Raw genomic sequence first — 26,555 nt, 5'->3', positions numbered from 1 at the left:
TTTTGCCGATTTTCGTTCCTAACGGTTTTTCTTCAATTCAAATACCTATTTTCGATCCTAGACTCAGTTTTTCCCTCCGAACCCTCCCTAAATACATTTAAATACCGTTCCCGCTGCCTATCCCTACATTTTGAGCCCTTCCCGGAAAAAATCCGTTCATATTTGCCTTTGTTATTTTGGTATTTAGTAGTTTCAGCTTTCAAAAATTACACTTTTTTGCGTTTAATTCAAATTTTTTCTATCTAACATTGTTTTACTAGCTTCTGTCTATCATCCAGGTTCCCATCCCCCATCTTTTGACATATAAATCGTTAAAATCTGTTCAGTAGTTTTTAAGTTATCGAATTTTTTCCGGTTTTCATATACGAACCGAGGTTACCTTATACCTCGCACCCATAGAACGGGCACCCATCTCTTGAGTGACCACACCCGATTGTTGTACCTCATTCTCTTCGTCTCGACGCCGCCTTCGATCCTGCACACCCATTTTGTCTGTTCATCTCAGTTTTTCATACAGTTTTGCCGATTTTCGTTCCTAACGGTTTTTCTTCAATTCAAATACCTATTTTCGATCCTAGACTCAGTTTTTCCCTCCGAACCCTCCCTAAATACATTTAAATACCGTTCCCGCTGCCTATCCCTACATTTTGAGCCCTTCCCGGAAAAAATCCGTTCATATTTGCCTTTGTTATTTTGGTATTTAGTAGTTTCAGCTTTCAAAAATTACACTTTTTTGCGTTTAATTCAAATTTTTTCTATCTAACATTGTTTTACTAGCTTCTGTCTATCATCCAGGTTCCCATCCCCCATCTTTTGACATATAAATCGTTAAAATCTGTTCAGTAGTTTTTAAGTTATCGAATTTTTTCCGGTTTTCATATACGAACCGAGGTTACCTTATACCTCGCACCCATAGAACGGGCACCCATCTCTTGAGTGACCACACCCGATTGTTGTACCTCATTCTCTTCGTCTCGACGCCGCCTTCGATCCTGCACACCCATTTTGTCTGTTCATCTCAGTTTTTCATACAGTTTTGCCGATTTTCGTTCCTAACGGTTTTTCTTCAATTCAAATACCTATTTTCGATCCTAGACTCAGTTTTTCCCTCCGAACCCTCCCTAAATACATTTAAATACCGTTCCCGCTGCCTATCCCTACATTTTGAGCCCTTCCCGGAAAAAATCCGCGAAAAAATCGGCCCCCCGCCCACCCTTGTTTTCTCAGCTAGGTAAGGATCGCTCGCCGACGTAAGTAGAAACCGAAATTCGACTTTTTTCCCTGTTAATTTTTCTTCGTTCTGATTTGTATAGACTATTCTTCTGGTGATAAAAACAGGTTTAGATTTGATTTCATACCTCTGGCAGTCATAGTTTTGTTGTACAGCTCAATATTGTTCACTCATTTTGGTGAAAGTATAGTCTCTTGCCATGGTGCTCACCCGGTCTCCTACCCGTAAGGAGGCGACTAATCGTCCTCCCCCTGAACCCCCCACGCCCCCTCCACCTTCTTCTCCACCTTTACCGAGCCATTCTAGGGCCTTTTTAACATCGGCTGGCCCCTCCGACCGCACCCAAACAAATATTTCACCCGTTTGCGAAATCGGCACTCTGCTCACCCCCAATGTGGACCTCCAAGTGCCTTCCGACCCAGAAACGCCTCGTCTGCAGTACATGTCGGACAGTGAGTCGGCTAGCAGCTCACAAATTAGCATCGCAAGCACAAGCACAAGCATCAATCCCCAATTATCCATACCTCAAATACCTACAAAAACTGCACCTACCCCTAAACCAACCACTAGTAAATCCGGCAAGTCATCAGCCAGCAACACGGTCATCGAGTTGCCGGCTCGCTCGGATGAGGTGAAAGGCATAGACTCCTTCATGGCCGTAATCACCAAATTAACGTACACTATAAATAAAGCCGTCAATGAGGGGAAAAGTGTAACAGCCAACAACAAGCGACTCATTGCGGCAGCGGCGCAAGAGATCCAGAGAACTGCGCAAGCGCTGGTCAAGATCAATGAGGCCGAGCCCGCTACTGTGCCCCCGACTGCTGAAACTCTCCCGGATCAGAGCTCAATTGTCTCTGTAATCCGTGAGAGCATTCGCGAGGAGCTAAAAGCGATGTTGCCCGCCTCAGTACCCGCTCCGCCAATACTCACCAAATCCTTCGCCGCGGCCGTGTCGGCGCCGCCTCCACCCAAGCTCTCTCCCCCTGCGCGTACACTGCCTTCGATCATCGTGAAGGCCAAGGAAACCGGTGACAAGCAGCCGGTGGTGTACGATGAGTGGAAGAAAAATATATCTTTCCGTAATACTACCTATGCTCCCTCAAAAGTGAAATCTTTGCGCCAGAATATGTTAAAAGTTGAGTTCGACACCGCCGAACAGCGCAACGAAGTGTTGCAAAAAGTCAACAACATCCCCGGTATTGTCGCAGAGGAGTCTAAACTCCGCCGACCCCTCATCATCCTAAAGGGAGTCAGCAAGGAGATACAGAGAGAGGAATTGGTGGACATAGTGAGCCACCAAAATCAAATTCCACCTGAGGACATCCGGCTCTGCTTTCTCCTGAAGAATCGTAATGACCGCTTCTTCAATGCGGTGCTAGAAGTTGCTCCGGCGATCCGGCGCAGGTTAGTTGAAGGCGAGCGTGCGAACGTGGAGCACCAGCGGGTGCACGTGGCGGACTTTAGCCGCTTTGTGCAATGTTATAAGTGCCTGCAGTTCGGGCACACTAACAGCAAGTGCACCGCTGAGTTCTACCCGTGCGCCCACTGCGGCTCCACTGCACACCACATCAACTCTTGCCCCGACCGCGCCGACCCCAGCAAAAAATGTTGCTTTAACTGCAAGTCCGTACGCAGCGCTAATACCAACCACACAGCCACAGACAACAAAAATTGCCCCAGAATAGTAAATGCCATTAAAGCCCTACAAGGAAGTACCGACTATGGTTATTAATCACAAATTAAAAATAATACAGTGCAACCTTCAGCGCTCATACGTTTCACAGCAGGAGTTCTTTAGGCACTTCCACCTAAACTCCTATGACGTTGCTCTTCTCTCTGAACCGTATGTTGGTGCTTCCTTGGAGGTAAAACCCCCTCCGGGCATCACAATCCATCAGTTCCCGAAAGGATCACGTGTCAAAGCGTGTATCGCTACCACATCAAAAGTGGCCGCGCTGGGACTTACGCAGCTATCCACCGCAAACTTGGTCGTCATTAGAGTCAGTCTGGGACTCAACAATTTGGAAATTGCATCTTTCTACGTCGAACCTAACGTGGATAACGACGACACCTTAGGTAAATTGGACCGGTTCCTTAGTACAGCAGGCTCCGCCTGGAGACTGGTCGGCGGCGATGCCAATGGCAGTCACCAGGAGTGGGGCGAAAGATCAGCGAACTCTCGCGGGGAGGATCTCGTTGCGGTAATGGCATCGTACAACATGTCCGTTTGCAACGTGGGTCACGACCCTACTTTTGAGGCCATCCGGCACGGCGCTCACTGCTCCTCGATAGTCGACGTTACCTATGCGTCTCAAAGCCTGGCAGACGCGGTACACAATTGGGGAGTCAATCGCGACGCTTGCCCGTCCTCGGACCACAATGCAGTTGACTATGAACTGTTCACTCTGTCCAGACCTGATAAGCCGAAAAGTAGCACCACCTTCAGATTCTCTACATATCGAGCCGACTGGAGCAGGTTCCACGAAAAACTCAATGAGAGATTGGAGCCGCTGGTCGATTCGACTGATTTCGGCTCCCTCACCGACACCGGCCTGGATCGTGTGGTAGACCGTCTTACCGCAATTGTTCAGGACGTCTGCTACAGCGTGCTTCCCCGCAAACCGGGCCCCAAGTTTTATAACCCGTGGTGGTCCGAAGCATTAGAACAGCAAAAGAAAGAGTGCATACGACTTCACCACCGTCTCCATGACCTCAAGAAAGCAAAGAAACCTCTAGATGATGCTATTAAAGTATACCGGGAAGCAAAGCAGGAATATGCACGGACTTTGTCCAAAATATCTACGGAGCATTTCCGAAAGTTTTGTGAGTCTCAGGGCAAGGAGGACGTTTGGGCCGTCACGAACAGAATTATCAAGGAGTCCCCGTTGAGAAGACCTCCACAAACTCTTAAATGCGACGGGAGTTTCACTGATAGTGGCCTCAACACAGCCTCCGCACTCCTACAACACTTCTATCCCGATGACACCTTGGATAGTTCGGATCAACATAAAGAAATGCGCGCTACTATGAACAATCTACCTAGCGCAGAGGACGACTTACCATTCTCTGTAGCGGAAATCAGGGAGTGCTTCTCTCACATCAGTCCGAAAAAGGCCCCTGGAGCCGATCACTTGACGGCGGACATTTGCTGCGCAGCATTTGAAGCACAACCTGAGTTCGTTACAGCTCTCTACAATAGGTGTTTGCAGACTGGTCACTTCCCGAAGTCCTGGAAGAGAGCCGTGGTCAAAATTCTGCCTAAACCCGGTAAAACAGACATGGATTCACTAAGTTCTTATAGACCCATTGGTTTGATTTGTGTGTTTGGAAAAATATTGGAGAAGCTAATCGTGAAAAGGATAATGTATAAGGCTGAATGTGAAAACTCTCTAAGCGACAGACAGTACGGCTTCAGAGAGCAGGTCTCTACGACGGACGCTCTTGATAAGGCCTTAGAAGTCGTAAAGAGAGCAAAATCGAAGGGCCTACAAATAGTCGCCGTCTCGCTCGACATAAAAGCAGCTTTCGACAACGCTTGGTGGCCGGCTCTATTCGCTCGCCTCAAACATATAAAATGTCCCAACAATATTTACCGCCTCGTTCTGGACTACGTTTCAGACAGGATCGTCACGCTGGACTACGCCAACAGTACAGCATCTAAAAAGATGACTAAAGGCTGCGTCCAAGGCTCTGCTTGCGGCCCGGTGTTCTGGAACCTAATCCTGGACGAGTTGCTCACCATGCCACTGCCACAGGGCACCCACATACAGGCCTTCGCAGATGACGTGTTGCTGATAGTGGAGGGCGCGACGCGGGAATACGTGGAAGCGGCCGCCTCCACCAGCCTCGACCTCATTAGCTCTTGGGGGGAACGGGTCAAACTCAAGTTCGGTCCGGACAAAACCCAATGCATTTCGTTTTCATTAAAAACTAATTCGGCTACCATTAAAATGCGCAATAGTGTAATACCTTTAACTGATCAAAAAAAAATCCTGGGCGTAATTATAGATTCTAAGCTAAACTTTATCCAACATGTTAACTACGCTATTAATAAAGCCAGTAAAATATTCAAAAACCTATGTAAGTTTGTCCGACCAACTTGGGGCGTTCACCCCGAGAATGTCGAGTGCATATATCGGCAAGTCATCGTCCCTATCATCACATATGCTGCAGGTATCTGGGGTACGGCCACTAGATTTTACTCTGTGCGCCGAGCCCTCAGATCTTTCCAACGGAGCTTTGCCATCAGAGCAATTCGCGGCTTTCATACTATCTCGGCAGTTGCGGCACTTGCGTTAGCTCAATTTGCTCCCCTCCACCTAATAATAAACGAAACATTCCACATCCACAACATCAAACGGACCGGAACATGCAAAGAACTGCCTGACGATATAATACTATATCCAAAATCCAAAGTCAGAGAACTCTTACATCCGGCCAACCGGGTCACCATAAATTACGATGAAGCTACCACGCAGGAAGAAACCACTGCTCTAATAAATCCTGATGCTCCAAATATTTTCACGGACGGTAGCAAGAAAGAAGACGGACAAGCGGGGGCTTCGTTCGTGGTGATGCGGGAAGGACAGCAACCTGTAATCAAGAAATTCAAATTGTGCCGCACTGCCACAGTTTTTATGTGCGAGTTATTCGCCATAGCCGAAGCTCTCAAGTGGCTCACAAATGTAAACGCTAACTTTACTGAAGCTCTCATCTTCTCGGACTCCCAATCATCCCTCAAGGCCATTCAAGACCGTAGCAACACCGACCCATTAGTGAACCAAATTCACCACCTCATCTCTTTCCTCTCCTCCATCCGTATAATAGTCAAATTCGTCTGGTCTAAGGCTCATGTTGGCATAGTGGGGAACGAGATAGCAGACGCTGCGGCTAAGGAGGCCGCTGAGAAGAAAACCGCAACTCTGCTAAATCATTTCCCACTCTCACACGCCAAGCGTCTTCTGCGCCAGCACACTTTAGACGCCTGGCAGTGCGAATATGAGTCGGCCCCGCAAGGGTCCGTAACAAGGTCCTTCTTTCCATCTATCTTTGCAATAGCCCAATTCCGACAGTACATTAAACCTTCGTTCTCCGTCACTCAAATCTTATCAGGTCATGGATATCATAAGTCATACCTACACAAGTACAAAATCACTGAGGACGATCGTTGTCCTTGTGACGACGTGACTCCACAGGACGTCCACCATCTTCTTAAATCCTGCCCAATATTCCGTAAGCACCGAGAAACATATATAATGACATGCCTCAATAAGAACTTAGAACCATTTAACATGAACACTGTACATAAATCTGAAGACGCCGTAAAATATTTAGTAGAACATATAAACCAAATAGTAAATCATTTAAAACGGATCAACGGCACCTAGAAATACAAACAACATAGCTCAAAATTGTTTATAGCGACGATGTGGCATCTGTATCAAATAGCAGATGCCCATCAACGCTACTCTCTCGATACAAACGTATAGTATACCCAATCTTACAAATTTGTTCTTAACAGATAAAATTTTAGTATAAAAAAAAAAAAAAAAAAAAAAAAAAACCTAACCTAACCTAACCTAACCTAACCTAACCTAACCTAACCTAACCTAACCTAACCTAACCTAACCTAACCTAACCTAACCTAACCTAACCTAACCTAACCTAACCTAACCTAACCTAACCTAACCTAACCTAACCTAACCTAACCTAACCTAACCTAACCTAACCTAACCTAACCTAACCTAACCTAACCTAACCTAACCTAACCTAACCTAACCTAACCTAACCTAACCTAACCTAACCTAACCTAACCTAACCTAACCTAACCTAACCGTACTTCTGTCATCAGGTGATTGGGATTGTGAGCCTGAAATCCTGAAGAGGGAAAAAACGCAAAATATAACGGGTTTATAATGTCTGGAAAAGACAAATTACCTATTTTCCCTTCTCGGGGGGCTCAAATGTTAATAAAAGGGCGTTTGGCTGGTGCAGTCAAAGGCCATGGTTTGCTGAAAAAGAAGGCTGATGCTTTACAAGTCAGATTCCGTATGATCTTGGGCAAAATTATTGAGACTAAAACCCTTATGGGTGAAGTGATGAAAGAGGCAGCATTTTCCCTGGCAGAAGCAAAGTTCACGACTGGTGACTTCAATCAAGTGGTGTTGCAGAATGTGACTAAAGCTCAGATAAAGATACGTTCTAAGAAGGACAATGTTGCTGGTGTAACTCTCCCAATCTTTGAGTCTTACCAAGACGGCTCTGACACGTACGAGCTGGCGGGTCTGGCCCGAGGTGGACAGCAGCTGGCTAAGCTCAAGAAGAACTTCCAGAGTGCTGTCAAGCTGCTGGTTGAGCTTGCATCGCTGCAGACGTCATTCGTCACCCTGGACGAAGTTATCAAGATCACCAACAGGCGTGTCAATGCTATTGAGCACGTGATTATACCCAGACTTGAGCGCACACTGGCTTACATCATCTCCGAGTTGGATGAGCTGGAGCGAGAGGAGTTCTACCGGCTGAAGAAGATCCAGGACAAGAAGAAAATCATCAAAGAAAAGGCAGAAGCGAAGAGACAAGAGATGTTGAAATTGGGAATGGACGTGCGCGACGAAGCCTCGAACCTGCTCGACGAACAAGAGGACGACGTTCTCTTCTAAATTATTCGTTTGTTCGTTTGTACAACGTACACTCATAAACCGTTAGACAGTCAAGTATATGGCAACGCACATTTATGTAGCTCTGTTTTCAATTCCGACTAAAATTTACAGTTCTAAGTATATGGATTTTAATGTCGGATTTTGTGCTGACTTATGATATAAGCGTAAGTGGAAATGCATTAGTTTAAATAAAAAGGTTTCAAAGTATAGCTATGGTAAGGAAATACATTCTACGATTCAATCAAAAATTGTTCTTATATAATCTATGGTCAGCTACATGATTTGTTGTGTTGTTCGATCCAGAAATCTGTGTTCGTAAACATCGTCGTGTAACGCATTACTAATTTCAACGTAAAAAATACGACGAAATCATATTTATGAAATTTCTTCCCATTAAAAATTACTAAAAATTATAAAACTTGACTGTACCAGTTCCATTCAGTGAAATACTGTAGTTTCTTCCTAATACACGCTTGTAATTAATCCTGTTACCTAAAAAATGTTTTGAGTGTAAAAAATATTATATAGGGAATTGTTTCTCTTTAGGTGTCGCATGCATTCCAACATCTGTTGAATTGACACAATAAATAAGCTTTTACGAAATGTAATGAGCCAGGCGTCATTATAAGTACACCCAATAAGTATTTGTTTTTGAATTGTTGTTTGATAATATAACAATATATTTAAGTAAGCGATCATGTAAATACAAGTTTGTGAAGCGTATAGTAAAAATATTATTATTGAACAAAAAAAAAAAAAAAAAAAAAAAAAAAAAAAAAAAACCTAACCTAACCTAACCTAACCTAACCTAACCTAACCTAACCTAACCTAACCTAACCTAACCTAACCTAACCTAACCTAACCTAACCTAACCTAACCTAACCTAACCTAACCTAACCTAACCTAACCTAACCTAACCTAACCTAACCTAACCACCCATCTCTTGCGTGTCCATACCCAATTGTGATACACCAATCTCTTCGTCTCGACGCGGCCATCTATCCTGCACATTCGTTGTCTCCATTCCCGTTTGTTTTTGGTACTTTTTCGGCGTTTTTCTTTTCTAACGGTTTTTTCGCTATTTCTATACCTACTTCCCTCCCAAAACTTCATTTTTCCCTCCGAACTCCCTCTTTTTACTTCCGAATATCATTCCTGCTGCCTATCCCTTCATTTTGCGCCATTCCCCGTTAAAATCCGTCCCAATTTCGCTTAGTTATTCTGTTTTTAGTCGTTTCAGCCTTCGAAATTCACACTTTTTTCCGTCTAATTTAATTTTTTTCTATCAAACCGTGTCTAAGTAGTTTCTGCCTATCATCCCGGTCGTTATTCCCCGTATTTTGACATATCAATCTTTAAAATCTGTTCAGTAGTTTTTCAGTTATTAATTATTTTCGATATTTTTCATACAAACCGAGTTTACCTTATACCTCGGACCCATAGAACGGTCACCCATCTCTTGCGTGTCCATACCCAATTGTGATACACCAATCTCTTCGTCTCGACGCGGCCATCTATCCTGCACATTCGTTGTCTCCATTCCCGTTTGTTTTTGGTACTTTTTCGGCGTTTTTCTTTTCTAACGGTTTTTTCGCTATTTCTATACCTACTTCCCTCCCAAAACTTCATTTTTCCCTCCGAACTCCCTCTTTTTACTTCCGAATATCATTCCTGCTGCCTATCCCTTCATTTTGCGCCATTCCCCGTTAAAATCCGTCCCAATTTCGCTTAGTTATTCTGTTTTTAGTCGTTTCAGCCTTCGAAATTCACACTTTTTTCCGTCTAATTTAATTTTTTTCTATCAAACCGTGTCTAAGTAGTTTCTGCCTATCATCCCGGTCGTTATTCCCCGTATTTTGACATATCAATCTTTAAAATCTGTTCAGTAGTTTTTCAGTTATTAATTATTTTCGATATTTTTCATACAAACCGAGTTTACCTTATACCTCGGACCCATAGAACGGTCACCCATCTCTTGCGTGTCCATACCCAATTGTGATACACCAATCTCTTCGTCTCGACGCGGCCATCTATCCTGCACATTCGTTGTCTCCATTCCCGTTTGTTTTTGGTACTTTTTCGGCGTTTTTCTTTTCTAACGGTTTTTTCGCTATTTCTATACCTACTTCCCTCCCAAAACTTCATTTTTCCCTCCGAACTCCCTCTTTTTACTTCCGAATATCATTCCTGCTGCCTATCCCTTCATTTTGCGCCATTCCCCGTTAAAATCCGCGAAAAATTCGCCCCCCCGCCCACCCTTGTTTTCTCAGCTAGGTAAACTCCGCTCGCCGACGTAATTTCAAACCGTAAATCGACTTTTTTCTTCTGATATTTTTCTTTCTTCCGGCTATTGTATTTTGTTTTTCTGGTCCTAAAATTAGTTTCTGAATTGCTTTCATCCTTCCAGAAGCCATAGTTTTAATTTCACAGCTTGTTTCAGTTTCATATATTTCGGTAAATTCTTAATCACTTACATACGAGATCATGGTGCTCACCCGGTCTCCCACCCGGAAGGAGGCGACTAATCGCCCCCCTCCTCCACCCCCCATACCACCTCCACCTTCTTCTCCACCGATACCTAGCCATCGCCCAAACTTTGACTTCCCATACAGCGAGCCATCGGCCAGTGACGTTGACGATCTTCTTCGCCTTTTTCACGACGACGACTCTCAGGTGGCTTCCGAATCGGACATGCCACTTCTCCGATACATGTCCGACTCCGAAATAACCAACGACACTCCAAGCAGCCCCTTAAGGCAACCTGACAACACCGCCGTTGTGACAGTGGCTGATGTGCACAGTCAGTCCGATAAGGGACTTCCCCGTCCGGTGCCCACCACCGCAGCCTCAACCACCACCACCACCACCTCCATCACGAAACCAGCTGATCCCACTGAGTCTCGCACTCTAGATCCAGTTGAGGGACACAAAGCGAGCATTCTGGCTCGCGTTCAGGAGGCAATCGGCTTACTGTGTGCATCCAAAAGCGTCACTAAAAAACAACGTCAGGAGGTCACCCAATTACTGACGGACATTGGCGTGCAAACCAGCGCCTTCGTGGGAACCATTAACAGGTGTTGCACATGTATCCCCAACCTGAATGTCACAAAAGAGACTCAAACCGACCGAGTTCGCTCTCTCCCAGCTGAGCCGTCCAACACACCCACCGACCAATCCCTCTCCGAGGCAACTGTCAACCTCATCAGAGAAACCATTCAAGAGGAAATGGGAAAGCTCAGGGAGGCCCAATCATCAACTCCGATGAGCTATGCCGGCGTTGCGTCAATGGGTGGATCCCGAGGCGCCGCCCCCGCTAGCTCTGCTGCTACGGCTACCGCTACCACTAGCGCCGCGGCTGGCAGGAGTCGCCCTCCCATCACCAAACCGGCTATGATAATCTCTCCGATGCAGGAGTCCTCATCCAGGCAGCAAACGATAGAGGCTCTCAGAGAGGGGATAAATTTCAGAAAGGCTAAATACGCCCCAACCACTATAAAGGCCGTCTCTAACAACAAATTCCGCGTCGAATTCGACTGTGATCGCGATAGGGACGACGCCATCCAGCGCCTGTCGACCTCGGAAAAAATCGCAGCGGAGCCGGCGCGGAAACTGTCACCGATGCTGATCTTGAAAGGTGTCCCGAAGGAAATTCCTTCCGAGCAACTGAGGGACATAATCGCCGAACAAAATAGCGACCTCACTCCCCTCATTGAGAGCCCCCAGGATTTGCGCCTCCGCTTCCTGAGGAACAATCGCAATCCTAAATTGTACAACGCGGTGTTCATGGCAAGCCCCAGGGTGTGGCGAGCGGCCACCGCAACCGAAAGAGTCTGCATTGATTACCTCAGGGTACATATAAGTGACTTCTCCCCGTTCCTGCAGTGCTTCAAGTGCCTGCAGTTTGGACATACCCAGGCGAAATGCACCGCAACTGAACCAGCCTCATGCGCCTATTGCGCCTTAAACGGTCACACGGCCAAGGACTGCCCCACGGCTGCTAAAAAAGGAGAACCCATGTGCGCCAACTGTGTCTCACACAATAATAAATTTAAAACCAAAGGATCGGTAACACACCAAGCGATCTCGGCTGAATGCCCGAGACTGAGAGCCATGAGGGACAGAATCCTGGACCGTGTTGACTACGGGTAAAGCGGATTCCAATTTGGGTAAAATATTATAAAAATATGTGTAATAAAATATAAATATGTGTAATAAATAAATAGTATATATAATTATATATAATGAACCATCTGTGACTGTTGTGTGACTTCAGAACAATATAAGGAAGCCATTGGCCAACTGGTTTGAATTGTATCAAATGGCAATCAAACCAGAAGGCTACATCAATCACTTAATATAGACGTCTCATAAAATTCAATTTAATTAAGTAATACATTATAATATATATACAAATCATAAACCATTTGTGAACCATTTAAAATAAGCAAAGCATTAGCCAACTGGGTTGAAATGCATCAAATGGCAATCAAACCAGAAGGCTACCTCAATTATTTAAATAAAGATGTGACTCAAAATTCAATTCAATTTAATATAATATAAACATATATAAATATAGAATAAACCATTTGCGTTATCACATTGCATAAAACACTAGCAACCTGGCTTGAAGATGCATCAAATTGCACACAAACCAGGAAGCTGCTTTACACATGTGATCAACAAACTCAGAGTGACAACAAATAAAATAAATAAAAAAAAAAAAAAAAAAAAAAAAAAAAACCTAACCTAACCAGTTGCGCTCTGGCCGCTGTACCGAGCGTCACGAAATCTAACCGCTCCGCGCTCAAAAATAACTAAAAAAGTCGTTTTTAATAGAAAATAACAAGTGTGATATATCGTTGGATTCGTGCTGACGTGAACAAGCAAATGGTGAAAGAATTTTGAAAATCGGACGAGAAATAAATAAAATAATTGAAGATAAAGTTTCGGGCTAGACGCCTCATCGCGTTTCGTCGCCCCAATCTTTCGATTAATATCGGTGACTTCGCGAACTGAAACTGCAGAAGTGTAGACGGTGACAGTGACCTTACCTGGACGGAACCACAAAACCCTGAGGCCAAGGACGCTGACACGGCGAGACGGTTTGTTCGAGCCCTCGAGACGCCAAATTTTTCCCCGGCTAACAGCTCGGTTACCTGTTGCACCACATAACTGAGATTTGAACCCTATAAGAGCTGATAGATAAACAATCCAGTGGAACATTTACCAGGGTCCGGCTGCATCCAGAAGACAGGCTACAGAGGTCGGGAAGCGAGGGGACTGACTGAGTCGGACGTTGAGAGGCGTTTTTCGGCGAATCGGTGGATCAGAGTGAGAAGCAGCATACGCCGACCTGTGAGAGACCGGTTGAGGGCCCTACCTTCCAAAAATCATAAAGATCGGGGCAAGGGTTTGGCGTCCAGATCGAAAAAAGGGCTCAGCCAATCAGAAGTTTTTCAGCAGTTGCCGCTGAACCCGCGGGATCTGCGCGCCGGGCATACCGGCATTCGATGAGTCGGCTGGTGACGAAGAAGTACATACCTGGATCAACGCACTAGGACATCCCGTTGGACAGCAGCGTGACTTTTTCTACCCGGAATCGCAGAGCGGCGACTTCGTGGAGGTGAAACCGGACCTGGAAGCAAGGAAATTCTCTTAAAAAAATATACATTTGAGGGATTGTTTACTCCTCTGTCGCTCATAAAAATTTGGGACAGTTTGGGCTAGTAAATTTTAAAATACAAATTATTTTCTCTTCAAGCTCCCAAATCAGATCACATTTTACGTAATTTCAAATCCAAAATTGACTTCTTAAATTCGGCCCTTTTCAAAATTTTAAATCGATCATCCTGGTAAGGTGTGTGGGAAAATCGATCCTAAGCGGTTTCCCGAACTCCAAACCCTTTCTAACATCCCTTAGTTAACAAATAAAAATTAAAAACCATAAGTAGTCAATTCCGGACCATTGGCTTTAAGTCTTTTCCAAAAAATTTTCAGATACAATCATAAAACAGTTTGGAGTGAACCACCCCTTAAATTCACCCCTTAAACCAAGGAAACCAACTTAAATTGTAGTCGACAAAAGTGTAAACAAAGGAGAAACCGGCTGTTCTATGTACTAAGTATTTATTGATGTGTATAAAATTTGTTGAATATAGTAAGAGTAACATAATACCAAAGCAATTTCAAACTACAAAAGCTGAAAGGTCCATAGTTTTTAAGAAAAGAGCCAAATAATCCATACCCATAATAGGCCTAGACCGCATAAATAAGTTGGTAACGCGAGAGTGGAGTGGGAACGGCAGGTGGCTACCGACCCATTACGTGTTGCGGTGCGCATCAATTGGAACTTATATAGACTACACGGGCATACGATCCGTGTATTGTGGCCTTGGCGGTTACAATATACTGATCTAACATCTGTTGGATAAGCTTTTTTGTATTCACCAACTCGCAACACATACTCCCCGAACATATAAAATAAATAAAATAATAAATTATACATACGACACACAATAAAATTTTACTAAAACATACACAAACATACATGAACAAATCTAGCGAACTGAAATATACATAATATACATTTTATAAATTAGATAGACAGGTAAATCAATAGAAGTAGTACTGAACTATCGAAGTTCAGTGGATATCAAAACCATACGTAGTGGGTCGGGTGCGGCCGTCGTCCGCTCCGCAGGTCACGCCTCCTTGTGACGTAACAGACCGCATTCCGCGAGCCTATTGTTCTCGGCTCGCTGTGGAATGCTGTTGTTGACATCGGAGTGCGTCGAACTGCGTAGGTACGTTGCGGGGTATACAGAGCCCAACAAATTCAAATAAAGAGTCTTAGCGCGACTTGACGTACTGTATTGTGTGGTATATTGTTTTATATTGATTATACTGACTTACTTTATTGTTATTATACCACAATACATTAATTAAACTAGAATAAGAATATAGTTTTAACAAATAGATGCTTACTAAAAACTAAAGGACTGCATCTGCCCGGTACAGTACAGTGCTAGTTAGGTTAAGTATTTTAATTGAAATTTATTGACTTATATACTTTTATACCCCTTAATTAACACGATATTGTAAAATATATTTTAATACTTAACCCTTGACCTTTTAAATTATTATCATTATTTTATATTAATTATACAACTTTTACAAACTTACATTTTAAAATCATGACGCTGCGAACGCCAAAGTCAGCAACTTTTAAAAAATCACTGACCTGCCAGGAGACGTTCCAAATTTCGCCTACACAACTGAGTAGTCGGAGCAGCTCACCGTCGGACTCCCCCGTCAGACCATCCTCGGAGAAAGAATGGGCAACCCCCGGAACACGGAGCAAATATATCCAGTGTTACCCGAAGACGCCGCTCCTGAGGGAAGAACACAGGCGTAAGATCCTGACGGATGAGGACAGAAACACGCTGTGTGGATCCATCAGAGACATTCTCGAAGAAGTGATGATGGATATCGAATCTGCACTGCGGTTGAAGAGAACAACTAAAGATTCTGTCCTCAAAAAGATCAGGGAGGCCGACGATCTGGTGTGCGACCTGGCTGCATGCCAGGACCTTAAAAATATGACACCAGGACAGCGACCCAGTGTAAGGACGCAGACCTCCCCTCCGCCTCCTCCTCCCCCTGTACCTCAAGATGAAAAGAAGATTGGCAATATAGAAAACTATTTGAGGGCGCTGGTCGACCGAGTAGAAGAGAACTCCAGGACCCTACAGGAACTGAAGGGATCGATCGGCCAGCGGTCTGAAGTAGGAAGTAGTACTAGTATGCAGGCCCCAACCTATGCTCAGGTTGTGGCTAAGGCGATGGAACCACCCGCCACCTTACACTCCGTAATTGTTGATGACAAGGAGGGAGTGGAAACAGGTGACGAGGTGTTGGATCGTATAAGAGAAGTAACGGAAAACGGCAATGACTGGATACGGATAGAGAGGATACGGAAAACGAAGGATAGGAAGGTCATAATTAGTTGTAAGACAAAAGAGGGCAGGGAGAAACTAAAAGATAAAATTAACAACATAACCAAATTACAAGTGAGGGATATAGAAAACAAAAATCCCCTCCTAATATTAAGAAATGTACTAACAAAAAATAAAAATGAACAGATAACAGAGAAACTTTTGCAACAGAATTCCAAATTGTTTAAAGATCATAAGGAGGAGGATAAACAAATCCAAATCAAATTTAGAAAGAAGGCCAGAAATCCCTTGCTGGAGCACATTGTAATGAGCGTTTCTACCAAGATGTGGCAAACAGTGGTCGGGGCCGGCTCAGTGCGCATCGACATGCAGCGGATCCAGGCGGAAGACTATTCTCCGCTGGTCCAGTGTTCGATGTGCCTGGGTTACGGCCACGGCAGGCGCCACTGTAAGGAGAAGGCGGAGCGGTGCTGCCATTGTGGTGGTGAACACCAGCGGTCGGTGTGTCAGGGCTGGATGGCGGGAGCCGTCCCATCGTGCCTGAACTGCCGGGCAGACAGAAGTGAGGTGAGCTATGACCACAATGCTTTTAGCTCTGCCTGTCGGGTCAGGCAAAGGTGGGAGGCTCTCGCCAGATCCAGGATTGCATACGCGTAGATATGGACTTGCGGCTTCCCGGGCGTGCAGTGGCACCCCTATTGCCAAGTTAATCAATCATTGTATTAAACAAAGCAATAATACTAGGCTTGCTGCTGCACGTGCGTGGAGACGTCAGACTCAGTCTACGCAAACAACTAAACATATGTGGCTCCGAATCAGAAGATAATAAATATCAACTGAAACGGAGGCACGTCATTGATTATGCAATAAAACTTTATGCTTCAGAGTTGTAATTGAGATGGCTTTGGTGTATTAGGTATTAGATAGTAATAAATAAATATGACAACTGATAAGATAGTAAAAAGTAAAAATGACAACTGTTATGAAAACATAATTTATTAATAGACTAGTTCTATAAATATTATATAAGTATGATAAAAATTTTATTAATAATTCTTTGTAGTGTTAATGACTGAAGAAGTATCACTGATAATTAATAAATATACTGATGATTAATAATAATGTAATTATTTGAATTAGCAAATCGTGAATTAAAAATCACGTATGTAATTGATTAATGTTTTAAACAGTAATTGTTAATAAATAAATAAATAAAACAAAGAGTGAATATCACATAAATAAGATCATGCTCACTGACAAGAAATGCAAATGTCTTGATAGAAATCATGTTGTTGCCAGTACTTACTAGGTACAAAAAAAAGTAGACAGAGTTAAGCTAGTATATAAATGTAAATAATTATAATTAAAACAAAGAGATATGAAAACTTTAAGAGAGAAATACACTAAATAGACAATAAAGAATATGTAACTAATTAAGAAGCAAAATGCATAATATAAGACTACTTTAAAGTAATGACACTGTACTATAAATATTGTAACATAGATAAATGACTTTAGTTATTGAAACAAAATATAGTAAATAAATACTTAAGTATATTAGTATAAGCAGACTAATAGAAGTACAACGTCATGTAATAGTTTTCACATAAAATGTAAAAAACTCTGTTTAAAAATGTCTCTGTAACCTTGCAGAGAGATTCTGGCAATAAACTCCCCCTGGGTGTGGTGTAACACCTGGGGGAAAACTTAAAAAAAAAAAAAAAAAAAAACCTAACCTAACCTAACCTAACCTAACCTAACCTAACCTAACCTAACCTAACCTAACCTAACCATCCCATCTTTAGTGTGTCCACCCCTGATTGTGATACCTTGATCTCTTCGTCTTGTTGCCGCCATCAGTTCTGCATACCAGCTTTCTCCATCCCGCCGAATTTTTCATACTATTTTGTCATTTTTCTTCTTTAACGGTTTTTCTTCCATCCAAATACTCATTTTTGTCCATAGACCAAATTTTTCTTCCGAACCTACCCCTAATTACTTCTGATTAGTGTTCCGGCTGCCTACCCCGTCATTTTAAGCCATTCCCGGACAAAATACGCGGAGAATTCGCTAAGTTTTTCGTAATTTAGTAGTTTCAGATCTCAAAAAACACACATTTTTGTCGATATCTCAAATTTTTTCTATCAAAAATAGTCTAGTAGTTTCTGTCTATCATCCCCCTCGTCACCCCGCTTCTTTTGACACCCCAATCTTTAAAATCCGTCCAATAGTTTTTTAATTATTAATATTTTTCGTTTTTTAAATACCTACCGAGGTTACCTTATACCTCGCACCCATACATCGGCATCCCATCTTTAGTGTGTCCACCCCTGATTGTGATACCTTGATCTCTTCGTCTTGTTGCCGCCATCAGTTCTGCATACCAGCTTTCTCCATCCCGCCGAATTTTTCATACTATTTTGTCATTTTTCTTCTTTAACGGTTTTTCTTCCATCCAAATACTCATTTTTGTCCATAGACCAAATTTTTCTTCCGAACCTACCCCTAATTACTTCTGATTAGTGTTCCGGCTGCCTACCCCGTCATTTTAAGCCATTCCCGGACAAAATACGCGGAGAATTCGCTAAGTTTTTCGTAATTTAGTAGTTTCAGATCTCAAAAAACACACATTTTTGTCGATATCTCAAATTTTTTCTATCAAAAATAGTCTAGTAGTTTCTGTCTATCATCCCCCTCGTCACCCCGCTTCTTTTGACACCCCAATCTTTAAAATCCGTCCAATAGTTTTTTAATTATTAATATTTTTCGTTTTTTAAATACCTACCGAGGTTACCTTATACCTCGCACCCATACATCGGCATCCCATCTTTAGTGTGTCCACCCCTGATTGTGATACCTTGATCTCTTCGTCTTGTTGCCGCCATCAGTTCTGCATACCAGCTTTCTCCATCCCGCCGAATTTTTCATACTATTTTGTCATTTTTCTTCTTTAACGGTTTTTCTTCCATCCAAATACTCATTTTTGTCCATAGACCAAATTTTTCTTCCGAACCTACCCCTAATTACTTCTGATTAGTGTTCCGGCTGCCTACCCCGTCATTTTAAGCCATTCCCGGACAAAATACGCGGAGAATTCTCCCCCCCGCCCACCCTAGTTTCATCAGCTAGGTAAATTCTGCTCGCCGACGTAAGTCGAAACCAAAAATCCACTTTTTTCCCTCGTATTTTTTCTTTCTTCCGATTAGTTCATAGTGTTCTTCTGGTCCCAAAAATAGTATTTCAATAGATAACACCCTCTTAGAAGCAATAGTTTAATTATATAGTTGGATTTTGATTGACATATTTTATTAAAGTTCAATAGTTTACTGACGAGACCATGGGGCTCACCCGGTCTCCGACTCGTAAGGAGGCGACCACTCGACCTCCTCCTGCACCCCCCAACCGCCCTTCGCGGTCTTCCTCACCAGTGGCAGGCAATTCCAGGGCCTCCCCAACTACGGCTAGCCCCCCTGAACGCACTCGACCGTACATAGCGCCCATAAGTGAGATGGATGAGGAGGATCTCTTAACTCCTAGTGTAGACCTCCAATTTTCCCCCGAATCAGACATGCCCCAACTTCGGTACATGTCTGACACCGAAACACCCGAAGTGAGCGACGCTACTGCCTCCTCACAAGCTCCCGCCAAAGTTGTGCCCGCTCGTAAAACTGCAACCAAGTCCAGCAAATCTTCTAGCGCAATAATTATTGAACTACCTGCCCGTTCTGAAGATGTGAAGAGTATCGACACCTTCATGGCGGTAGTTACAAAACTAACGTACACAATCAACAAAGCTGTTAACGAAGGAAAGAGCGTCACTGCTACCAACAAGCGGCTCATTGCGGCGGCGGCGCAGGAGATACAAAGATCTGCGCAGGCGTTGGTGAAGGTCAAGGAGACCGGGCCAACGGTCGCGATTGCGCCGACTCCTCCGACTCCGGAGATCCTCCCGGACCAGAGCACACTGCTCTCTATTATTCGGGAGAGTATCCGTGAGGAACTTAAGGCCATGACGCCGACGACGCCAGCGCCCTCTCCACCAGCGCCTGCAAAATCCTTCGCCGCGGCCGTGGCGACGCCCTCCCCCCCTAAGAGCATTCCTCCTCCCTCGCGCACCTTGCCCTCCATCATCATCAAAGCTAAGGAGACTAGCGATAAACAAAAACAGCAGCCAGTCGTACTTGACGAGTTCAAAAAGAACATCTCATTCCGGAGAACAACATTTGCTCCCTCGAAAGTAAAGCCCTTGCGCCAAAACATGCTCAAAGTAGAGTTCGATACCAATGAGCAGCGCGACCAAATCCTCCGAAAAGTGAACAACATCCCCGGCATTGCAGCTGAAGAGTCGAAGCTCCGTCGCCCTCTCATCATCTTGAAGGGGATTAGCAAAGAGGTCCAGAGGGAGGAACTGGTGGACATCATAAGCCACCAGAACCAAATCCCCAGCGAAGAAATCCGCCTTTGCTTCCTCTTGAACAATCGAAGCGAGCGCTTTTACAACGCGGTGTTGGAGGTGGCCCCGGCGATCCGGCGCAGGCTGGTCGAAGGGGAGCGCGCGAACGTGGAGCACCAGCGGGTGCACGTGGCGGACTTCAGCCGCTTCGTGCAATGTTATAAGTGCCTACAGTTCGGGCACACTAATAACAAGTGCACCGCTGAGTCCCGCCCGTGCGCCCACTGTGGCTCCACTGAGCACCAAATCAACTCGTGCCCCGTTCGCGCCGATCCGAATAAGACGTGCTGTTATAACTGCAAGTCAGTTCGTAGCGCCAATACTAGCCATTCAGCCACCGACAACAAAGCATGCCCGCGCATAGTCAATGCCATGAAAGCTCTTCAGGATAGCACTGACTATGGCTATTAGCAGCACGTTGGCCGCCCTTGAAGCAAAGATGCGCCTTAAGAAGAAGGAAGAGCCTTGTAATTTAAAATTGTAACTGCAATTCTAATTCTAGCGCCTTGTCGAAATGCGAAATCGCCTCGCAAAATTCAATATTACATTTAATCATAACAATCACAAATGCAAATCAAAAAGCAGATCTATGGCACCTTAACATAAAAACATCGCTCAAGATAAATAGCGACGGTGGGTATCTGTATCAAATAGCAGAGACCCACCAACGCTACACTTATCATACAAAAACACAGCATACCCATTAGTACAACATAATTACCAAACAAATCACTTAGCATCTTAAAAAAAAAAAAAAAAAAACCTAACCTAACCTAACCTAACCTAACCTAACCTTTTTTTTTTTTTTTTTTTTTTTTTTTTTTTTTTGTTACGAAGGGGAAATCCATTTACGGACGACCCCCCGGGTCTTCACCCGGGAGAGTGTGGGACTCCTGGCACCGAGTGTGCCAGACTACCGCACTAAAACCCCTCCGGCGCTTCCTTCATGCCATTTCGAAGGCATCATGGGATCGGCTCTGCATTCTACCATGATGCCCTCTGGCTCCTCGGTGCGGCTTTACCGAGGATCTTGCTTTATTGGGCGACTAGTAAGTTGCTAGTCGCCCATACTGCCCAGGATCAGTGGTCCTGTTGGGGGAGTAGGTGAGCACGGTAACGTGCTCGCCTTCTGCCACCCCGTCCACGTCTATGTGAGGGCGCGTTTGGATCTTCCTCCCGCGCCCTCTCAGCAGCCTCCTTCTGCGAGATGACGGTCTCACAGAAGGAAGCAACCGCCACCCAGTTCCTCTCGCTGCATAACATCCTGTCAACGACGTTATGCAGCGAGAGGTCGCCATCCCCCAAAACCTCCACCAGCTCTTGCCGCTGCGCCGACCACCTTGAGCAGTCTGCCAGAGTGTGTTGGGCCGTGTCGTCCGGCTCTCCACACTCATGGCAGACCTCGCTGCCCTCTTTCCCAATACGGTACAGGTAATGACCGAAGCAGCCATGCCCGGTCATTACCTGTGCCAGCCTGTACGACACCTGGCCGTGGCGTCGATCCAGCCATTTGTCCAGCGATGGAAGGAGTGCCCCGATGGTGCGAACTCCGAATTCGGAGTTTTCGAGGTCACTCCTCCATCGCTCCCGTAACCTAGCCACGACCAGGTCCCACGTCTCCCTTCCTCTGCCGTCCACTTCTCTTTCGGCGGCAGGCAGAGCCCGCCACCTTGCCCTCTCCTTGTAGGCCTCCATATGGGCCAGCGCGTCCAGTTCCCACGGTGGGGTGCCAGCTAAGGCGCAGGCTGCCGCCCACGCCACCGTTATGTAGGCCCTGCATATTCGGATGGCTACCACTCTTTGTGGCCGCCGAAGCAGGGCCTTGTTGGCAGCAGAGAGCCTATCCGCCCATATCGGTGCCCCGTACAGTGCCATGCTGCGAGTGACATTCGCGTACAGGCGACGGCACGGGGCACCCGGCCCTCCTACGTTGGGCAGCAGTCGGCTGAGTGCTGACGCTGCACCAACGATTCGGGGAGCCATTCGCCTAAAGTGCTCCCCGAAGTCCCACCGTGGGTCCAGTATGATGCCGAGATATTTGATGTTCGGCATCATCCGGACTCTTTCTCCATCTACAAGAATGGACGCGCCAGCCGGAGGCCTCCAACCTCGTCCGCCGAAGGCAATGGCCTCAGTTTTGTTGAGGGCCACCCTCAGTCCCAGCAGCCTGATGCGGTAAACCATCAGGTCTGCCGCGACTGCCGCTCTGCGTAGGGTCCCCTCCAATTCCTCGCCCCAGACAGCGACCAACGTGTCATCCGCATAACAGATGACCGCCATCCGAGGCAAGAGGACCCCGCGGATGGCCCAGTCATAGCCGATGTTCCACAGCAGGGGTCCTAGCACCGACCCCTGGGGAACACCGCAGACCATTGCCCTCGACGTTCTCATGCCATCCTTATTCTCGTAGAGCACTACCCTCGCCGTGAGGTAGTGCTCCACGATCCTCCGTAGATAAAGGGGCACCCCGTGGAACCGAAGTGCCTCCTTTATCACCTCAAAGGGGATGGAGCCGAAGGCGTTGGCGATGTCAAGGGACACAGCCACGGCCCCACCCCCCCTCTCAGTTGCCCTCTCCGAGAAGTCCCTCAGTGCCCCGATCGCGTCGATGGTAGACCGCCCAGTCCGGAACCCGAACTGGCGGTCCGAGATGTCCGGCCCCGTGTTTTCAAGATGCCGGATGATCCGGGACGCTATTACTCGTTCGAGCATCTTTCCGGATTCATCCAGCATTACAAGGGGCCTCCATCCGCTGGGGGAGTCCTCTGGCCGACCCTCTTTCCTCAGAAGGCAGAGCCGGCCTTCCTTCCATACCCCTGGGAACCGCCCTGTTTGAAGGCAATCTTCAAATAAGTCCCTCAGGCGATCCCCAAGGTGTATAAGCGCCACCGGTATGACTCGGCCCGGGACCCCATCAGGACCCGGCGCCTTTTTGCTTCGATGGAGTCGGTCTATGACCCGCTCCATCTCAGCGTCAGTGACCGGCGGCACTTCCGTCATATCGGAGGACTCCCGCTCCGGGGCAGCCATTCTCGGAGGGGCAAACACTGGGACCTCGGGGAAGAGTCCCTCCACCACGTTTCGGAGGAGCTCCGGTTCGAGAGAGGCCATCGGGGCGGCACACTGCATCTTGTTCCGTACAAGTTTATACGGCCGCCCCCAAGGGTCCCGGTCCAAGGCGGCCAAGAACTCTTTGTAGGATTCGTCCTTGGCCTTGGCAATCGCCTTGGACAGGGCCTCCTTAGCCTCTCTGAGTGCCGTGCGCAGGAGCTCCTCCTCACCCTCCACGGTCGTCCGTCGCCGCCTACACCGGGTGTATGCCCGGCGGGCACTATTGCTGGTGCGTCGGAGTACGGCGATCTCCTCCGACCACCAGTGTACCCGTTTTTTGTTAGGCGGCGGGCCCGATCTCTTCATAGAGGCGTCGCAGACCGCGACAAGCGACGCCCGAAAGCGGCAGGCCCTCTCCTCCACGTCGAGGGACCGGTCTGGCGATGGTGTTCGCCAACGTTCTATCATGGCCGCCTCTTCAGCTGAGTCAGCGTCGAGGCTGGCCAGGCTCCACTTGCGGAACCGGTCCCTTGGGAGATTGCGACCTTGACTGGGCGGCCGCACCGAAGCCGGTCTGGAGACCGACATCCGAACATATAAATGGTCGGAGAGGGTCTCCACATCCCCCAGGACACGCCAACCTGTGACACGTGCAGCGGCGGAAGGGGTAGCGAACGAAACGTCCACTATAGAGCCCCCATTCCACCGTACACAAGTGTCAGCAGTGCCCTGGTTTAGGACGCACAGCCCCGATGCCACCACCCAGTCAGAGAGGATCCTGCCGCGCAGGTCAGTGACGGGGGAACCCCATACCGGAGACTTGGCATTAAAGTCCCCCGCCACCACCACAGGCGTGGGCGCCGCTCCCGCAACGATCCGCCCCACCTCTAAAAGGAGACGCTCGAATTCCCGTCGCGGTCTGGATGGGGCGAAGTATACGGCGACAAGAATCATGTCACCCCATCTAGCCGCGACGTAGCCCCGGCCTGCGCTCTGTTTTACCAGAGGAGGCCGGTCTCCCATCCGGGGGATGGTCATACCGACCTCTCCCTCCGTGTCCCCCACCCATGTTGGGAGAGGGGGAACAAAATACGGCTCACTCACAATGGCAGCACTAATGCCCCACTCCGCCAGATGTTGCAGCAAGAGGTCTTGCGCGCGGGCGGAGTGGTTGATGTTGCACTGCAGCAGCTCAAGTGCTTGGTGCTGACGTCTGGGCATTAGTGCTCCATTGTGTTACCTACGCTTTTCAGCCCAGTGGGCTCCAGTCGTCCCTTGGTGCGCGGGGGGTTACACGCCTTCCCTCCCATTGTGTGCTTCGCCGGGAGTTTGGCATGATGGCACACCGCGCACCAGGGCTCCTTCTCCACACATTGCTGTGTGAGGTGCCCCGTTTTCCCGCATCTATGGCAGAGTTCCGACCTGTCCACCGGTGATGGGCACAACGCCCTCGTATGGCCCAAACCCATGCACCTGAAACAGCGCATGGGCAGGGGTTCCAGGCCAGTGATTTTGGCAGACGACCAACCGATCAATATACGGCCGTCTGCCACGAGGGCGTTGGCCACAGCTACAGGGCAGGTCACGATGACAGCCCCGGTGAAGTCCGGTGTCATACGGATCTGCCCCACCTTTATGTGTTCCGGTGGACATTTGCCGGCCAGGGACACCTCATTCCGCAAGGTCTCCGGGGTGACTGATTCGTCAAACCCGGAGATTTTGATTTGGGCCGTTTTGTACGGCCTCGTGACCTCGGCCACATCCCCCACCAGTTCCCGGATTTTTTCAGCAAGGTTGTCAGCGACAACGCTGCTGTCATTTCCGGGAATCTCGATTATTCTGGCGCCCGTCGCCGTACTCCTCACCGCCACGTGTTCCACACCCACTGTCGCCAGTTTTATCGTGGTGACCCTTCCCATCACAGTTTTGTAGTCGACTGTGGCACCCGACTTGAGAGTCACCACCACAGCCGTTGATTTGGGAAGGGCATACTGCCGCTTGACCGGTGCAGGGGCCGTGGGGCGAGGAGCCGCGCTATCCACCTCAGGAGGGGAGGATTTTTTCCCCTTCCCCTTATTTTTCCCCTTTTTAACCACCTCCGTCCAAGAGGAGGAGGGGGTGGGTTCCTCCTGGGGTGGGGCGCCAGAAGCATCCTGTAAGGGAGGTTGCTGGGCCTTGGCCGCTGTGGCTTTTGGCGCTTTGGGCGCCGGGCCAGGTCTTGCCGGGGGCATCAGGGTGGAGCCTGCAGTTGCCCCCACATTTCCGGGCTGTATCGGTGCCTCGGCTTTTTTGGCATCTTGTGCCTTCCCTGCCTCCTTGTTGCGACGGTCAGCCGCAAGCGGTGGACGCAGCACCTCCTGGGGGGCAACAATAGCCCTCTTCTCTAGCTCCTTTATTCGGTCGTTCATCATTCCCCCCAGAGAGAGGAAAAGGTCCCTGGTGAGGGACTCTCCGAACGACCGCATGGAGCGGTCAACCTGGGCCATAATATCGGCCGTCGAGGCCAAGGGCTCCGTATTGGGGGCCTTCCTCTCGGAGAATGCGGTTCGGAGGGCTTTAGTTTCTTGCCTAAGCAGAGCTAGTTCCTCCCGCATCCTCTTGTTGTCCGCCGCCATTTTGCGGATGACCTCGGACTCCTCGCCTCGGTCCGCGATTTTGTCCGCCGCTTCGAGGATTTCGGCGCAGGCGGACTTCATTTTGGCCCAGGTCGTCCCCTTTAGGTTACCGGACTTCTTGGCCTCCTCTAGTACGGTCCGAGCCGCCTTGCGCACCACCTCCAGCTGACCGTCCACTATTGAGACCTCATCAATGTTTATTTGGGGAGTATCCCTCAAATAACCCGCCGCTTTGTCAGCCTCATCCTCGAAGTCGGCAAATTCCGACGCCATCAGTGACAGTTTAGCCTTTGCCTGGCTCAGTCCTGCACTGGTCGCCTTTGCAGGCGCACGCCCTCTCTTTGATATGCCAGTTTTAGTACCCTTTTCGGGAAGCATATCCACCTCGGCATTTTCGGCCTTTCTCTTCAGAGAAGTAGAGCCTGCCACCATCGTTACTTCAGGAAGTAGTTCCCCCTCCGAGTCGGAGCAGTCCGTGGCATACAGTGACCCTCCCAGGCTGCTGTACGCCGACTTAGAGCCCTCCTTGGCGCCTCGGGGGGTTACCGACCGCCCTCGGCTGCATCTGGCCGAATTTCGGCCCGACAT

General features: G+C 47.3%; 3 protein-coding genes across 3 annotated transcripts; 2 read left to right on the top strand and 1 right to left on the bottom strand.

Annotated features, from left to right (window-relative positions):
- The first annotated feature begins 1,430 nt into the window (after positions 1-1,430).
- LOC132902757 (uncharacterized) lies at positions 1,431-6,621 on the top strand. The gene is made up of 2 exons (XM_060949004.1): positions 1,431-2,918; positions 2,989-6,621. Exons 1-2 carry the CDS (start codon positions 1,431-1,433, stop codon positions 6,619-6,621), a joined length of 5,121 nt encoding a protein of 1,706 aa, XP_060804987.1.
- Positions 6,622-7,076: 455 nt separating this feature from the next.
- LOC132902718 (V-type proton ATPase subunit D-like) lies at positions 7,077-7,932 on the top strand. Its single transcript, XM_060948871.1, has one exon. It carries the CDS (start codon positions 7,150-7,152, stop codon positions 7,891-7,893), a length of 744 nt encoding a protein of 247 aa, XP_060804854.1. The 5' UTR covers positions 7,077-7,149; the 3' UTR covers positions 7,894-7,932.
- A 16,640-nt stretch (positions 7,933-24,572) lies between these two features.
- Positions 24,573-26,555, bottom strand: LOC132902756 (uncharacterized). Its single transcript, XM_060949003.1, has one exon. The coding sequence runs from the start codon at positions 26,553-26,555 to the stop codon at positions 24,573-24,575; it is 1,983 nt and encodes a 660-aa protein (XP_060804986.1).

Source organism: Amyelois transitella, chromosome 17, assembly GCF_032362555.1.
Source record: "Amyelois transitella isolate CPQ chromosome 17, ilAmyTran1.1, whole genome shotgun sequence".
NCBI lineage: Eukaryota > Metazoa > Arthropoda > Insecta > Lepidoptera > Pyralidae > Amyelois > Amyelois transitella.
Note: the sequence above shows the minus strand (reverse complement) of the source record. Positions and strands in the feature narration are given on the sequence as shown.